The sequence below is a fragment of the Oncorhynchus clarkii genome, chromosome 20 (assembly GCF_045791955.1).
Source record: "Oncorhynchus clarkii lewisi isolate Uvic-CL-2024 chromosome 20, UVic_Ocla_1.0, whole genome shotgun sequence".
Lineage (NCBI taxonomy): Eukaryota > Metazoa > Chordata > Actinopteri > Salmoniformes > Salmonidae > Oncorhynchus > Oncorhynchus clarkii.
In genome coordinates, this window is record NC_092166.1 from 53,759,395 (window position 1) to 53,777,917 (window position 18,523).

Sequence of the window (18,523 nt, forward strand, 5' to 3'; positions counted from 1 at the left end):
CAATTACTCATTGTGAAGTGTAATATGAGCACCTAGTTTTTTTTTCCTTCTCATAAATATTTGTTTTGTTTAAGTGGCCTTGTGTGTCATTTATATCAACGTAATAATGAACGACACTACTGAATGAAACATTGATCAGAATGGGTCTTTATACTTAGTTGTATTATTAAACTGCCTCCCAATGTATTCATGCTTACATCAATCCAATGGGTGACTTGTTGACCTTCCGTGAGTTTTATCCTTCTTTTGGTAATGTTGCCTTCTATACTTGAAGGGGGAAACCTTTCTTATTACAATGCTGCACTAAGAAGAAGAAATGCTCAAAGGTCTTTCCTCCCAGTCTAAGCTTCGTAGGCTAATCATTACTTTTAAGACTCTAGTTATGTCGATAGGAAGCCTGCTCTTTGTTGAAGCTTATCATTCTCCTAAAAAGTCTAATTACTGTAGATCCACCACTTTCTCTTAACACCGTTGATCCTTGTTAGCATCCACCGTGCAGACTAAATGGGCTGCTAACAGGATGCTATGCTAGCAGTAATAATGGAACTTAACTGGAGCAGGAAGTATCCTGTTCACTCCTGAATTCTGGATGAGCTACGTATGACGACGGGTCACTTTCATTTCTCACAAACATCTCCCTAGCTTCATTCTGATATGGCCGCCTCGACGAGTCCACTTAACGTGAGCTAACGTCGCAAGTCGGATTCTTGCGAAAAAACACCTGCGGACCAACAGACAGACAGACCAGCAAACACACAGATGAACCCCACACACACTCAAGTCTGTTGGTTGAGCTCATGCATTGAGGGGTCTGTATGCTGGCTGGCCATTGTGTCGAGTCGGGCCTTTGTCTGTGCAGGCTGAAGCCAGCAATTGCACCTTAGCTACCACAGTTCAAGCGTAAACACGTTTTGTGTGCCACAATATACACTGTTGCCAGTGGACCCCTAAATCCTTGGAACAGCTGAGTCCTAGGGTGTCAAAGATAATGGCGATTTATTTCAATGTGAGGTTCTCATTGCTGCCCCCCCCCCCAAAAAAAGTTTTCCTCCCCTCCTCCTCCCTCAAACCGATTAAAATTAAGCCGTAAACATGTGAGGCAGGAATTAGCACATTTAGCGAGTCTCCTCTTCCCACATCGCATTTTCGTTCTGGAAGCGGCTGACACCCGCAGCCAAACGCGGGTGCAATTTTAATGACTCGCGTCGTTTTTGAAGTCCACAAGAAAAAAGCGGCGCTCGCCGTTTGTGGCAGCGCTAGATATGGCGAGGCCACGGCCGGCCATGATTGGGGGGGAGGGGGGTGGGGGGGACACACGCCTCCGACTCGGACTCGGGCTCTCGATAGGATCGGTGTCATTTTCCTCTCCACGATAAGACGCCTCGCTGACAAGACCCGATTAGGAGAGAAAAAAATCATTATTACGAGGCCTTTCATCCGCCGGGGGGGGGGTTTACCGATAAACAGCTTACCCGTGGGTAGATTTACTGAAAGCAAAATGTTAGGCTATACGTTAAGGAAATACAGTTTCGGGCTATATTCCGTCTATATTTCTTAGAATTGATTTCTTTCCTTGAGACAAAAGACAAATACATTTCCCCCTTAAAAAATATTTAATAAAAGGCCTCCTTTCTGCCTAACTGCAAACTCAAGCTGTGAAATATTTTAATCCCATCTCTCAGTGCCATGAATCAAACAATTATCAAATAACTTCCTATTCTTTTTGAAACACCACAGCATTCAGATTTTATCAGACTACAAAAAACGAAAGTTATTGAATATGCTATACCTCGAGGAAATCCACTTTAGCAAACTGTCCTTATAAAAGACAAATGAACAAGAACATACTGAAATATTAAAATGACACTGTGCCACAGAATGAATAACCTGAAGCAGAAGTGGAGATAGAGCCTACATTCCTAAGAAAGGGATCTACAATGGGTATATCTCAACATAGACGCCACAACGTATGTGCAAATGATCTCAATACATTTGTATTAATCAATTCACTACTTCTTGGATAAACATCGCTCTATTATTTGGATGTGACACGCAAAATATTTAGTCTTAATACATTTTGTAAATAGAAAATCTACCCCACCCTAGACCATGTGAAACAACTTTATTGTTAATTTAGCTTTACATTTTTCATTACAAAAACAATGTACCACAGCGCCTCTCCTCTATATAAAGATGTAATATAACTGTACTGATGATAAATATATGAATATGCACATATGAAGTGTAAATAGATTCTTGGTGTCTTGACAATGCATTACTTTGTATTTTTTATGTAATGTCTTTTGCTGTTCTGTACTCTCTGTCATGCATTTTTATGTAATGTCTTTTGCTGTTCTGTACTCTCTGTCATGCATTTTTATGTAATGTCTTTTGCTGTTCTGTACTCTCTGTCATGCATTTTTATGTAATGTCTTTTGCTGTTCTGTACTCTCTGTCATGCATTTTTATGTAATGTCTTTTGCTGTTCTGTACTCTCTGTCATGCATTTTTATGTAATGTCTTTTGCTGTTCTGTACTCTCTGTCATGCATTTTTATGTAATGTCTTTTGCTGTTCTGTACTCTCTGTCATGTATTTTTATGTAATGTCTTTTGCTGTTCTGTACTCTCTGTCATGCATTTTTATGTAATGTCTTTTGCTGTTCTGTACTCTCTGTCATGCATTTTTATGTAATGTCTTTTGCTGTTCTGTACTCTCTGTCATGTATTTTTATGTAATGTCTTTTGCTGTTCTGTACTCTCTGTCATGTATTTTTATGTAATGTCTTTTGCTGTTCTGTACTCTCTGTCATGCATTTTTATGTAATGTCTTTTGCTGTTCTGTACTCTCTGTCATGCATTTTTATGCTTGATGTGGACCCCAGGAAGAGTAGCTGCTGCATGTGCAGTAGCTAATGGGGATCCTAATAAAGGAAACATCCTTCAAACAATGACAAAGAGGACCACGTAAACAGCACAATGTAAGCTATTTGAATTGAAATCAAAAGATGAACAGATTCATAACTTACATGTTCACCATTATCAACATTATGAGGATAGAGAATATTAGACTTAAGTATACTATTTTGTGACTGACGAGATTCTCTGATAAATAACAAATGACACCAGTTAGCAGAATATTACCTTTTATCCTCTTCCCTTATTTTCCTCTTTGCCCGAGACCCAATGTAGCTGGATTTGATACAATGACGCTAAATGGTATTGACAGATAGTTTGATTTATTGTTAGATCTTGTCCTCTGTTACCAGATAGCACAAAACCGTTATAAATGTGTTGTCTCATAAGAAGAGAACAAGAAAAGCAAATTCAACGTTGAAAGCCAGTTCCTAAACAATATTTCTGGGTATTGCTAAATATAGCTTGTTATGTCATTTGCTAAGTGTTTAGCCAAAAAGGATTTGAAGCGCAAGCATCACTTTGGTGGCTAAACACCAAAAGAATGATAAAGTCTGATCTTAAGACAGAACGGGGAGAAATTAAGAGAGTGAGAAAGAGAAACAGAGAAAGAAAGGACTAAGATGGAGGGGGGGAGATCGTGCAAGCCGGGGACAAGCGTGAGCCATGTTACTGAGGCACTCCAGCACCCATGGACTCACAGCAAGTCTCAAAGCCATGCTTTGCTTCAAACGAGCGCCGAGGACTTTTTTTAAAATGTTTACAAAACATATTTATTTATTTCTCCACCCCATCATGTATCTATTTAGTTATCTGTGTCCCCAACACCCTGTGCTCTGCCGCTGGAGTCATGTTCCATGACGACAATCAATGCTCTCTCCCTCCCTCTCCTCCCCTCGACTTTTAATACCGCTGCAGTTGGAAATCAAACTGCTCTAAAACAAATTGATCTAATCTGTAATACAGTTGTCACATCATCACAGGGTCCCTGCATGGTCCGCCTTGGTGACAACTGCAGGGCTGCTTAGCTTAGCCCACGATGTCTGCCTACTGCTTTGTTGGTCGCTTCAATGATTTATCATAAAAAAACGAGGGAGATTGAGAGTGGGAGGGAGAGAGAGAGAGAGGGGAAGAAAAGGGAGAAAAGAAAGGCCAGGGCTGTCGATTGAGTCATTGGCACCTTTGATTGACAAGGTCTAATCAGCTTATCTCAGTGCTAATAAAGTTGATGGCCTGCGGTGCTGCTCTCTGCCTGGCACAGAGTGAACTTTGGGCTGCCGAGGGGCCACCAGGGGCCCGGGCCCCGACCCTCTCTGCTTATCTAAACAGGTCTGAAATCAATCCCTAATGAGCTGATTTCATTTTCCCCCATCGATCAGAGCACTGACACCGGGGCCGCGAGCCGAGGAGCGATCTCGGCTTCATCGCTGGCCCCTTGAGTTTCTCTTTTATTCGTTTTGCCCACTTTGTGGTTTGTTTCAGTTGCTTTGCTTTGTTTTCGACCGCTGAGCTTTAAAAAGAGGAAAAGGGGGTTGACATTTTGGTGGAGCCAAGATTAGAGGCCTCTGTTTTTTCTAATGATTAATATCCAATACATGTACAATAATATGCCTGTCAAATCATAGATGGGAAAAAAAAGATTACTTCAAAACACTAACGTGTGCCATCTAACAAACATACACCGACCGGTACAGGCTAAACAAAACAAATTACTCCCAGAAGCATCTTAAGTTGAAACAGAGTGATTGTATTTCTCTTTATTTTCTCAAAAAGTATGATTTTAGGTCAATAATCTATTGAGTACAGTATGCACGTGTGTATAGTGTTCAGATATACTGTAGGTGTATGCACTTCAAAGGAAGCCAGTATTGTATTAATCGCCCCTCAGCAAACAAAACTAACTCTACCCTCTACCTCTCCAATTGATTCTAATCAAGGGGAGAGAGCACTTCAGTACATCTACAAAATGGAATCTGACATGCCATCCATCTCTAAACATGTCTAATCAGACCCCTCTCACATCTTCACAAAGTCAAATTGTGCCTCAGAATCTGACCTCTTTGATTTGGAGTCAGTCTAGCCTCCTCACATTTTGGGCTTGCAGACACCCTTGATTCAAATGCGTTTAAATTGGCTAACTACATGCCCTCCTCCTGTACTTAGGGCTCTCTTTAAAACAGGCAAGCCCTCCGTCTGCATGTTCATATGCGCGCCTTTTAAGTCTGTGCCCTCCACTAATGAAGTTCTATACTTTATTTATGAGACAAACAGAGGCTGGTTCTTAAGGGTGTGTGTGGTAAATAGCTTGGGATGTCCACAGAGCCTTCTCAATATCCCTCAAAGGGCTTTCAGTGCTCTTGGCAAGCCGGCGCTTTCCAAAATACACTGGAGAGTGTGAAATAGAGAAAAAAAAACAGTGCTCAAATAAATTCTCTAAAATGATATTCTGTGAAGACTCACCATTTCAAAGAACTGAGAGGACGTCTTTTTTTATAAAGTGACCTTATGGTACCCTGGCTTTCTTGATTTGTGGTCATTAAGTGGAATGTTATCGATGCAAAAGTAAAGGGGGGGGGGGGGGGGCAAGCAGCAGTTGGAGCTCATCTTTTTTTTCTGCCTTTGTTCAGGATCTCTCCCTCTTTGAAAGAAAAGAGAAACTGTCTTTAAATATTTTTTTCTCCCCATTGGTCAATTACAGTACTTATGGGGCATAATTATATAGTGTGTGGTTTTGGAGGGTGACTTAGAATTATTGTAAAATAGCTACACTAACTGTTCTTCACTAAGGATGCTTTGATTTTCCGTCTTAATAAGAGTTTGTTTTTCGTGTAACAGCGTATTTATGACCAGAGTAAGTCTTTGATTGGACAAACACAACTCACAGATTATTATTGCTCACAGATTATTATTGTTTAGCCCTTTTAAAACAATATCCATCCCGACATTCAACATTTCAAAGCATATCCTTTATCCATTTTAAGCAATCTTAAAAATGTAGAAATGTTAATGCTTCAGAACGATGAATAAAAGCCCGGTACATACTCGTATCATTATCTCTTTTAGTTTGAAAGTGAGATAACTGAATGGGGCATTTGTTAGGCCAAGCACTTGCACAAAATAAAATCTTTCAAAAATATTTTGTGAATTTTGTCAACACTAAAATATAATGAAAAACATTAAACAGAATGACTACAAAACCAAAAAGATCCATTAGCTGGATTGCCCCACTGAATTTCATGTCTTCTCGTGGTGCTGTGATTGTCCACCGATGTAAATATGCAGCACAGGTTGTTGAAACAGCATTGGAATGACCACTAGTCAATGTTTGTGTTCTCAGTGCCTTCAGAAAGTATTCACACCCATTGACTTAATCCACATTTTGTTGTGTTACAGCCTAAATTCAAAAATGTATTAAAATTGACACACAATACCCTATAATGACAAAGTGAAAACAAGGTTGACACATTTTTGCTAATTTATTGAAAATTAAAAACAGAAATATCTCATGTACATAAGCATTGACAACCCTAGGTCAACACATGTTAGAATCACCTTTTGCAGGGATTACAGCTCTGCCAAAGGTGACTCTTTTTGAGTAAGTCTCTAAGAGCTTTGCACACCTGGACTGTACAATATTTGCATATTATTACTTGAACAATTCTTCAAGCTCTGTCAAGTCGGTTGTTGACCATCACTACACAGCCATTTTCAAGTCTTGTTTTTGATTGTCAAGACGATTTAAGTCAAAACTGCAACTAGGCCACTTAGGAACATTTAATGTCTTCTTGGTAAGAAACTCCAGTGTATATTTGGCCTTGTGTTTTTGGTCATTTTCCTGCTGAAAGGTGAATATGTCCCCCAGTGTCTGTTGGAAAGCAGACTGAACCAGGTTTTCCTCTAGGATTATATCTATTCAGTTTATTTTTATTCTAAAGAACTCCTGAGTACTTGCCGATGACAAGCACACCCATAACATGATGCACCCACCATCATGCTTGAAAATATAAAGATATGGTACTAAATATAAAGAGTGGTACTCAAACATAACGCTTTTTATTCAGGAGACATTTTTTGCAGTTTTACATCAGTGCTTTGATGCAAACAGGATGCATGTTTTAGAATATTGTTATTTTGTATTATTGTTACCAGTCTACACTTCTTTGCGAGGCATTGGAAAACCTCCCTGGTCTTTGTGGTTCAATCTGTGTTTGAAATGAACTGCTCGACCGAGGGAACTTACAGATAATTGCATGTGTGGGGTACAGAGATGACATCGTCATTCAAAAATCATGCTATGTAAGCACATTTTTACTCATTTAGGTTTGCCATAAGAAAGAGTTTAATCAAAAATGAAAAGCGGAAATGTCTTGAGTCAATTTCTGAAAACATAATTCCACTTTGACATTATGGAGTACAGTGTGTAGACCAGTGACACAAAATGTCAATTTAATACATGTTTCATTCAGGCTGTAAATACAACAACATTTTGAAAAAGTCGAGGGGTGTGAATACTTTTTGAAGGCACTGCATTTCTCACACGTCTGGGGTCTCAACACATTTGAGTTCTAAGATTGTTTGTTGTCTGTGGTCTGACAGTGTTCCCAACGTGACTCGGCTGTTGCCTCTCAGCGTTGGTTCTCCCCGAGCATTTGTCGTTTCAGCTTGTGCATCTGAGCGGAGGGCCAGAACCGACAGGAGGGTGAGGGGGGGGGGGGGGGGGGATCACAGATTAAACAAGAGGTGACAAAGGCTCACACCCCACCAAACCCCAAACAACTCTCTGCTGGTGTAGACCTGAGCAGTGAGCAGTGTGTGTGGGACCAGGATAAACAACCATTGTTCTCAGTTAGCCGCACAAACAGGGCAGATGAGGGTTCAGAGGGCGCATGACTGGCCCTTACTGTGGAAAGTAATAGGCCCGGGAGGTAGAGAACACGGATAGAACACGGACCATTTCTTTAACACCAACCAGAACACTAGACAAACCATCAAAAAGAGCCATTAAACTGAAATACGTGACTGAATGGAATCAAAATAGGGTCTGCCACAGAGTTCGACACGGGGTAAACAAGAATAATATAAGTCTCGGAGATCATCAGAGAATCATATGAAACAACATTTTTAAGCAGAGAATGCAGATTGTATTTATGAATTTGTGAGTTCTACTTACTGAACATCAAAAGGCAGTGGTCTGTGCACCCCTTTCTCGACGTGAATGATTAAATCTGTCGATGTCACACGCGCGCCATTCCTCCATTATAGTGTAAATTAACAAAACTTTTTCAAAACTACTGCGGAAGCCACAGAAAGCCAGTTGATACTTCAAGAATGAGCTTTGATATCTCTCTAAGGAATACACTGTGACTCAATAATGTTGTGACTGTCAGGAGGAGAAAAAACGAATAACTGGTTTAATCTATTTCAAATCCAAATGAGATAATTTCTCCATATTTAAAGATTTAAAAAAAAACTAACCTTGGTAATGAGGAAAACACATGACTTTCTGTTCGAGATGGCCATGTATTCAGTGATGTTTATTGTGCTTTGTTTGGGTCTCTAAATTAAGAACTAGTGGAGGAAACGCTGATGTTGTTTATTTCAGTAGACCCCTGTCTTTTTGGCGCTATAAAAAACAACTCACACACACACACACACACGCAGATGCAGGGGAGAAGAGCGTGTGTTTTTCCCAGGAGCCAAACGAGGAGCAGCGGCGCCTGCTCTGTCGCCCGTACACCTCTCTCCCCCTTGCTTGCCTTTGATGTGCTCCTGAAAATGTCACCAGTCGTCAAGGAGTTTTTTCCTCTCTCTCTCTATCCACCTCACGTACGAGCGAGACAATTTGCTGTCGCTCACCCCCCCCCCCCCCCCCCCCCCCCCCCTTCCATCCAAACAGAATGCATACCGGTTTCCACTGCTATCTGGTAGCCAGCTTCCAGCCTCCGAGATGACCTTTCCAGCTTCTCTGTGTTGTCCAACAGATGTGCTCTCTAAAACAAATTGGAGAAAAACGAGACAGAAAAATTATGATTGAGAGGGCTGGGAAGCGTTTCAGAGAAACATCTCAACACTGCCATCAAAACACAGACCACCACTACGACCACAACAGCAATGGCCAGTTCCAATATTCTTCATTAACAAACACTTGTAGCCGGTGAAATATCGGTAACATGCATGTTGAGTTGGGGGGCATATCGCACAGTTGTTACTGCAAAAAGAAAGAAAACTATAAGTACAATAAAGTATCTATTCTTATTCAATATTAAAATAAGAATCACCAGAAGGTTCTTCTCTTTTTTTCTTTTTCCCCCCCCTCCTCGTCTTGTTCAGTCTACTGCAAGTAATTACTTCACATTTAGCTCGGAGGGCAAAGTGGATGGAGGGAGGAAGAGCTAATTGAGATGTAATAAATTATCATTTGCAGCTTTCAAGTTCAAAAAAAAAAGGCGATGGCTCTGGAATTAAGGAGGAAAGCCTCATTAAAGTGGAAATCAAACACCTTTACTCTCTTAATGTATTTGGTTATGGAACATAAGAAAGATATTGCTTTCTCGAAATTTCTACTGGTGTGGCAAATGGATGATGACAGACCAAGTAGACCACTTCAGGAGGTGACCATAGGACCATATCATGCCAATCAATTTGGAAGTGTGTTACGTAAAAGAGTGAGTACTGAAATGCAACATTAGCCTAACATAATTACCGAAGGCTGAATAAACAGAAAGCACCAAAACAAATAGCAAAATACACAACACACACATCAGCGACATGAACCATGCAATCATATAAACAAGGACCAGTGACAGTTACATCCTAAACAAATGGACACCGAGATATAATGACAATAATGGATTATAGGTACTCTTAAACGGCATGTGCAAACATGACATGTTTAGCAGACCTATACCGGTGCTGACCAGTTAGTATTAGCCACTTACTATACTAGATTATCCTTGTATAGACTAAGAGCAATCCTTACAACCACGAGTTCCAGTTCCAGAATACATCTTCACAACAGCCTATCAAGCCTTGTACACAGAGTGCACTGTATGTTGACATACTCAGAGGTATCAACAACTGACAAGGCTGCCCATTGAAACGATGTACAGCTGTTCTAAAAGGGGTATTCAAGGTACTTTGTGTTTCTTAAATAAGCAAGTGATTGATTGGATCATTTTTCAAAGACAGAGGTGTTTTCTTTATCTAGACACTGGTAGGAGTTGTAATAGAATATTACATTTGGCATCAACAACGTCAGTGAATGACATGGCCAACATCCACCCCGTTCTCTTCTGAAAGACAGGTCGTTCCGTTTGATTTCAATCCCTGTTTTGACCGCACCCTTTTCCATTTGAACAAAACGTTCCATACATATTGGCCCCTGTTAGAAGTGGTTGAGTAGTGAGTCATAAACAACAACAAAATAATTGATTTGCAAATACAGAATGCAACATTTAAATAAAATCCCAGTCTGTAAATATGCCCGTGTAGTTTCACAAACATATTGGATTTTAGAAATTTGTGACGCCACGGATTACATTTATGACCTGCATTTTATGTACACTGAACAAAAATATAAACGCAACATGTAAAGGGTTGGTCCAATGTTCCATGATTTGAAATAAAAGATCCCAGACATTTTCCATACGCACAAAAAGCTGTCTCTCGAATTGTGTTCACAAATTTGTTTCTGTCCATGTTAGTGAGCCTTTCTCATTTGCCAAGATAATCCATCTACTTGACAGGTGTGACATATCAAGAAGCTGATTAAACAGCATGATCATTACACAGGTGCACCTCGTGCTGGGGACAATAAAATGCGCAGTTTTGTTGCATAACACAATGCCACAGATGTCTCACGTTTTGAGGGAGTGCAATTGGCATGCTGACTGCAGGAATGTCCACCAGAGATGTTGTCAGATAATTGAATGCTAATTTCTCTACCATAAGCCGCCTCCAACGTTGTTTTAGAGAATTTGGCGTCCAACCGGCCTTACAACACCACGTGTATGACGTCGTGGTTTGCGGATGTCAACGTTGTGAACACATTGCGCCATGGTGGCGATGGGGTTATGGTATGGGCAGGCAGGCAGGCTACAGACAATGAGGACAATTGCATTTTATCAATGGAAATTTGAATGCAGAGAGATACCGTGATGAGATCCTGAGGCCCATTGTTGTGCCATTCATCCGTCTCCATCACCTCATGCTTCAGCATGATAATGCATGGACCCATGTTGCAAGGATCTGTACACAATTTATGTTAGCTGAAAATGTCCCAGTTCTTCCATGGCCTGCATGGCAGACATGTCACCCATTGAGCACGTTTGGAATGCTGTGGATCGACGTGTACGGACAGCTTGTTCCAGTTCCCAACAATATCCAGCAACTTCACACAGCCATTGAAGATAAGTGGGACAACATTCCATAGGCAACAAATCAACAGCCTAATCAACTCTCTGCGAAGGAGACGTGTCACGCTGCATGAGGCAAATGGTGGTCACACCAGACACAGACTGGTTTTCTGATCCACGCCCTTACATTTTCTTTGTGACCAACAGATGCATATTTGCATTCCCAGTCATGTGAAATCCATAGATTAGGACTTTATTTATTTCAATTGACAGATTTCCTTAAATGAACTGTAACGCATTTATATTTTTGTTCAGTATATTTACATTTGTGAGTTGCCCCACATATTTGTGAGTTGCATTTTATGGATCAGTTTGTGCATATTAATGAAACAGCATCAAGATTAGGAGATCTTCAGTTCTCTTAAAAATATCATAAAAACAAATATATCACATACTTACTTTTAGAAATGCATCCATTTGGTATCCTAGCTTCCTTTCCTCTTTTCTTTCCTACTTTCCTTTACTTGATACATTTCCTTCCTTTCCTCTCCTTTGTTTCCTAACTCTCTTTCCTCCCATCTTAGCTTCCTTTCCTCATTCCTGGCTCACTTTCCTTCTCTAGCCTTTTACCATTCTCCCTTTCCCTCGTATTCTATAATTTCCTAGCTTCCCCCCATTTCCTTTCCTTGTTTCCTTTCCTAGCCCCATTTATTTTCCGCCTTTCATAGATTCCTTTCCTCATTTGAAAGGAAGTTAGGAAAAGAGGAAAGGAAATGGTGCTAGAAAAGCTAAGGAGAGGAGGAAAGGAAGGAAAGGGAGAAAGGAAATAGGCTAAGAAAGGAGAAAAGGGAAAAAGGAGGTGAGGAAAGGGTGCTAAGGAAGGAAAGGGAGCAAGGAAAGGAGGAAAAAAGCTAGGATTGACCATAAAACACAACTCACAAATGTAAAGAAAGACATAAATGCGTAAAATGCTGGTCACAAATGTAATCAATCCGTGGAGTCACAAATGTTTTCACATTCACAAAAACATATTTAACCACTGTTGTGTTCGCAAAGCTAGAAATATGTTTTGTAAAATGAGCCACGTTAATATACATGTAATTGTCTTGCATTTATTTGCTAATCACCACATTCAATGTCATTGTATTATTACATTATAAATGGCCCTAACAAGCCATTCAGATAGATATGAGGAAAAGTCACAGTCAAGGGTTGTGCCATCTTTTATAATAACCTGAACTCAATTATACATCTAGGCCTACATATAGGTAATTTGCCTTGGGATTCTCCAGTCTTTCAGTAGTCATGTCTTTACTGAACCTACATGTGTGACGTTTTAAACCCTTTTAGCATGAGTTATGTTATGCAAGCCCAACAAGGCTACCATAGACGCACCATAGATCCACCACTCAGATGAATGGTAACTCTCTCTGTAAGGGGTTTCCACCCATTTTGAAAGAGGGAGAGGAGCGCTGGAATCTCTAGTTCTAGTTAACCTGTCAAAAATGTGTACCAGCTAATCACTCCAAGGAAATAAAATAGATAAAATAAGACGACATCCCACTTTTCAAACTTTGACAATCAGAGGGATGGGAACAGAGAAGAGAAAAAATGCCTCCATTTTTGATTTACCCGTCTTCTCCTTGCTGGTTGACAGATGTCATTTAAAACTGCAGAAATACTTTTAATAGTTAAAGGGAGGGAGGGGCGGAGGATGTTGGTGGGAGAGAGTGAGGTGGAGAGGAGGGAGAGAGAGAAAGGGGGCTGGCGGGTGGTGGGTGGCTGGGTGTGCAGAGTGACGGTGGTGTGCCGATGCGCACCGTGCGGGGAGAGAGAAGGGAGTCAGCTCGGCTTAATGAGCCCCTATGGATCAGCGGAGATGGAGGGGACGTATTGACATGCAACGCTTAAGCTAATACACCTAGACCATGGCTGTGCCTGTGTGCCTCGGAGCACAAGGAAGCCGGGGATACTGACAGAGGAGCTCACTCCCCCGTTCTTCAAAGAGCTCAAGTGATTAGTATGTTATCATTACCATTCGAAACGTGATTTTCCTATTCCCTCTCGGCAAAGGTGACACGTCTCGGGGAGACGGCCAGCAGACTTGCTGCGGTGAAAAGCCACTTCAAAGCATTTCCCTGAATTTCTTTCTCCCGCTATCTCTCTCTCCCTCGTTCTGTCTACTTTTCGGTGGGGGGTTATTCGGGGATGTGCTGGTGGTAGCGGTTGTGGGGTGGGGGTCATTAGAATAATGCGCCCAGCCAGGTTTGACGCTGACGTAACCTGAAGGAAGGATTGAGAGTGCAGCCCAGCCGGCACAGATCCAGTAACGACACCGCATCACCGGTCATATAACGACTTCATCCAGAGAAATAAACCAACCAACAGGGAAGTAACCAAAAGTATGTGGACACCTGCTAGTCGAACACCTCAATCCAAAATCACAGGCATTAATATGGCGTGGGTCCCACCTTCGCTGCTATAAGGGAAGGCTTTTTACTAGATGTTGGAACACTGCTGCAGGGACTTGCTTCCATTCAGCCACAAGAGCATTTATGAGGTCTGGCACTGATGTTATGCCCGGCTTGGTGTTCCAATGTGATGGGGTTGAGGTCAGGGCTCCGTGCATGCCAGTCAAGTTCTTCCACACCGATCTCAACAAACGATTTCTGTATGGACTTCGCTTTGTGCACGGGGGCATTGTCATGCTGACACAGGAAAGGGTCTTTCCCCACAAAGTTGGAAGGACAGAATCGTCTAGAATGTCATTGAATGCTGTAGCATTAAGACTTTGCTTCACTGAGCCTCCCGAGTGGAGCACTGCATCCCAGTGCTAGAGGCGTTACTACAGACCCGGGTTCATTCCCGATGAGACAAGATCGGAAATTGGGGAGAAAAAGGGGGGTATAATACAAAAAAATAAAAAATCCTTTACTGGAACGAAGAGGCCTAACACATGAAAATCAGCCCCAGACCATTATTCCACCACCAGACTTTACAGTTGACACTACGCATTTGGCAGGTACTGTAGCGTTCTCATTGCATCCACCAAACCCAGAATTGTCCGTCGGACTGCCAGATGTTAAGCATCTCTCCAGAGAACGCGTTTCCACTGCTCCAGAGTCCAATGGCAGCGAGATTTACACCACTCCAGCCGACACTTGGCATTGCGCATGGTGATCTTAAGCTCCTGACGAACAGTTCTTGTGCTGAAGTTGCTTCCAGAAACAGTTTGGAACTCGGGAGTGAGTGTTGCAACAGAGGACAGACGATTGTTACATGCTACGCACATCAGCACTGGCGGTCCCGTTCTGTGAGCTTGTGTGGCCTACCACTTTGCAGTTGAGCCGTTGTTGCACCAAGACATTTCCACTTCACAGTAACAGCACTGACAGTTGACCCGGGGCAGCTCTAGCCGGTCAGAAATTTGACGAACTGACTTGTTGAAAAGGTGGCATCCTATGACGGTGCTACGTTGACAGCCACTGAGCTTTTCAGTAAGGCCATTCTATTGCCAATGTTTGTCATGGGAGATTGCATGGTTCTGTGCTCGATGTTATACACCTGTCAGCAACGGGTGTGGCTGAAATAGCCAAATCTACTAATTTGAAGGGATGTCCACATACTTTTGTATATATAGCAAACTAGGCGGCAAACTAGGGTGGTCCTCGTACACGAAACAGGTATCAAATGCATTTGTAGGTATGAGTACTAAACAGGTCCCAAATCCATAACCTAATACCTACATTAGAAAACAACATAAACAACAACAAAACATATATATTTTTTTTACCTGTACAACAATCTCTCTACTTATGCAATGGGACAAGAGGACGGACTAAGGGCAGAATTTCTCCCTTCAGAAATGTGATTTTGCATTTCCCTAAGCCACCCAGTCAGTGTCAGAATCTTCCCTGCTACTCATTTAAATAAAGTGCCAAGTTGCTGGCCACTCCTGGTGAGCTACAACAGACAATATCAAGCCTTTACCCATGTGGCTTTGACAGAGGAGCCGAGTCACCAGAACATCACAAGAATAAACACACAAACACGTGCACTCATACACGCAGACACACATAGGGATGCATATACACAGGCGCATACACATTGACCTATAAATAAATACCTTCCATATACCGTACCTCCTAAAGAAATAATGGCCTGTTATCGAAATAATTGTTCTTCTCATGCAGCTAAACATCAAATGATTTAAAAACAGTCCATGATAAATATTGTGCGTCTGCGAGTGCATTGGTGCGCGCCCATTCCCCATTTCCGCATATGCCTTTTTATCTGACACCTACATTTGAAACAAAGACCTTCTTAGGAACCATAAAAATTGGATTTGTTTTTGTTGTCCCCCCCGTTGGAGAACTGCACTTCAGTTGTACGTTATTAACAGACAGCCCCAGAACAATGCAGCTGCAGCTCAAAAGAATGTCTTCCTTCCATTTTCTGCTGCCTTTTATTAAATATCAAACACCAGCAGTTACTATCACCATTTTCCAAAGTTCAGATGATTCCTTATTATTTCAATAAGGGGGGGAGAGTCGAAGTGAATACTGATGACAGCTGTGATTCAGACTGACTGTGTGATCTTCTCTGCGGCTTGTTTGGGACTTGTAAGACGAGGAATTACAAGTGTCAAACAGCTGTGAATATGGGTGCTAAATATTTAAACATGTTTTCCAGCTGGGGAAAAAGTATAGTTTTTAAAAGGGGGCTTAAGTGTGTATAAGCTGCGCCAGCCTTTGATTCAAAAGCAGGAAGAACGGGAGGGAAAAGGAGTAGACAGAAGGGTTGTGATGGTGAAGAGGGCACGAATCAAACCAAATGAAATAGCAGTGCGTTCCAAAGGGGAAGAACAGGTGAGGTAACGAAAGGTGTCTCCTGGCCGGGGGCAACTGGGAAAAGCACTGTGTGGGAAAGCACTGTGTCAAGGTGGAGGGAAGGGGAAACAAAAGCAAATGAAAAGAAGTCTGGAGAGAACAGCAGTGAGGGTTCTAAATTATGAATGGACGTGAATGGATGCTTTGATAGAAATTGTATGAAATACAACAAAAACATTCACAAATGCTAAGAATCCTGCATATGCACATTCACAGACGCCCTTAAAACACAAGCACACACAAGCTCAGACAACATCCTCTCCCTCAATGATAGCAAGACAAAGGAGCTGTTAGTGGACTACAGGAAACGGAGTTCCCATTCACATTGATGGGACTGTAGTGGAGTGGGTTGAGAGCTTCAAGTTCCTCGGTGTCCACATCACTAAGGATCTATTGTGGTCCACACACACCAACACAGTCGTGAAGAGGGCATGACAACACCTCTTCCCCCTCAGGAGGCTGAAAAGATTTGGCATGGGTCCTCAGATCCTCAAAAAGTTCTACAGCTGCACCATTGAGAGCATTGTGACTTGCTGCATCACCGCATGGTATGGCATCTGCTTGGCATCCGACCGCAAGGCACTACAGAGGGTAGCGCATATGGCCCAGTAAATCACTGGGGGCGTGCTCCCTGCCATCCAGGACATCTATACCAGGCGGTGTCAGAGGAAGGCCCCTAAAGATAATCAAAGACTCCAAGTTATAGACTGTTCCCTGCTACCGCATGGAAAGCAGTACCGATGCACCAAGTCTGGAACCAACAGGGCCCTGAAGAGCTTTTACCCCCCAAGCCATAAGACTAAATAGTTAGTTCAATAGTTAACTAAATAGCTACCCGGACAACCAGCATAGACCCTTTTTGCACCCTTTTTTAAAAAAGTTTGTGTGCTTTCACATAAGCTGCTGCTACTGTTTATCATCTATCCTGTTGCCTAGTCACTTTGTTCCTAGTTATTTGTACATATCTGTATCTACCTCAATTACCTCGTACCCCTGCACTTCGACTCAGTACTAGTAACCTGTGTATATAGCCCAGATTTTGTTACTCATTGTGTATTTATTAATACTTTTCCTAAAATGTTCTCTCTCTCTCTGCATTGTTGGGAAGGACCAGTAAGTAAGCATTTCACTGTTAGTCTACCCCAGTTGTTTACCAAGCATGTGACGAATACATTTGATTTGACAGATGAAATGCAAAATATCATGTTGCCTAAAGCGATACTCCAAAAGATTTGCTTAAGCATGGCCAATTCATTTTCATAAGTATATATATTTTTTTATCACAACAAAGCAACAATGGATAGCAATAGATATTCCTGTGGACAATTAGGAATGTGTCTTGCTCTTGTTTCTGAATGACAATTGAAAAGGGGAATCTGGGCGGCGATGAGCGAAGATCATTTTACTCTAGCAAGTTCACACAGACCTACACTGAGTGTACAAAACATTAAAAACACCTGCTCTTTTAAGGAATGATTTGTTAACCTTGAGACAATTGAGACATGGATTGTGCATTTGTTCTATTCAGAGGGTGAATGGGCAAGACAAAAGATTTGTCTTTGAGCGGGGTATGGTAGTGGGTGCCAGGCACACAGGTTTGAGTGTGTCAAGAACTGCAACGCTGCTGGGTTTTTTCACGCTCAACAGTTTCCTGTGTGTATCAAGAATGGTCCACCACCCAAAAGGACATCCAGACAACTTGACACAACCGTGGGGAAGCATTGGGGTCAACATGGGCCAGCATCCCTGTGGAAGCATTGGGGTCAACATGGGCCAGCATCCCTGTGGAAGCATTGGGGTCAACATGGGCCAGCATCCCTGTGGAAGCACTGGGTTCAACATGGGCCAGCATCCCTGTGGAAGCATTGGGATCAACATGGGCCAGCATCCCTGTGAAACACATGACACATTGTAGAGTCCATGCCCCGACGAATTGAGGCTGTTCTGAGGGCAAAAGGGAGGCGCAACTCAATATTAGGAAGGCGTTTCTAATGTTTTGTACACACAGTGTATATCGCTAATAAACCTACATCAGAAGAAACAACCGCCGTTTGCGGTCTGTTTGACTATAAATGGTGCATGCAACATTTGAGTGTACCAAACTGAACTCCAATCAGGTTATATATTACATCTCATGTCAGCCCATGTGGTCTTTCACCAGCTATCAAGCAGCCCATGGCCACCAACCATGCTCACACCCAGCCAGTGTTCATTTGGGTTCAAACCAGAAGGGACAAATCAATCCCATCTACTGTCAGTCTCATCATAAAAAACCAAGCACTCTGCCTATTCAACGGGATCCTATAAGAAACGTATTGAACGGCGGAGTAGCAATGGTGGGGGGCGGCATCAAGGGGTCCTGCCGA

General features: G+C 42.1%; 1 protein-coding gene across 4 annotated transcripts in view; it reads right to left on the reverse strand.

Moving 5' to 3' along the window:
- The window catches only part of LOC139377485 (vesicle transport through interaction with t-SNAREs homolog 1A-like), a 172,209-nt gene that overhangs the window by 103,413 nt on the left and 50,273 nt on the right, over positions 1–18,523 (reverse strand). For 3 of the 4 annotated variants that reach the window (XM_071120517.1, XM_071120516.1, XM_071120515.1), the window contains one exon: positions 8,820–8,904. In XM_071120517.1, coding sequence (XP_070976618.1) covers positions 8,820–8,904 — 85 coding nt within the window. Of the gene's footprint in view, positions 1–4,640; positions 7,585–8,819; positions 8,905–18,523 lie in introns of those variants that run through there. The other variant, XM_071120518.1, reaches the window with a different exon arrangement.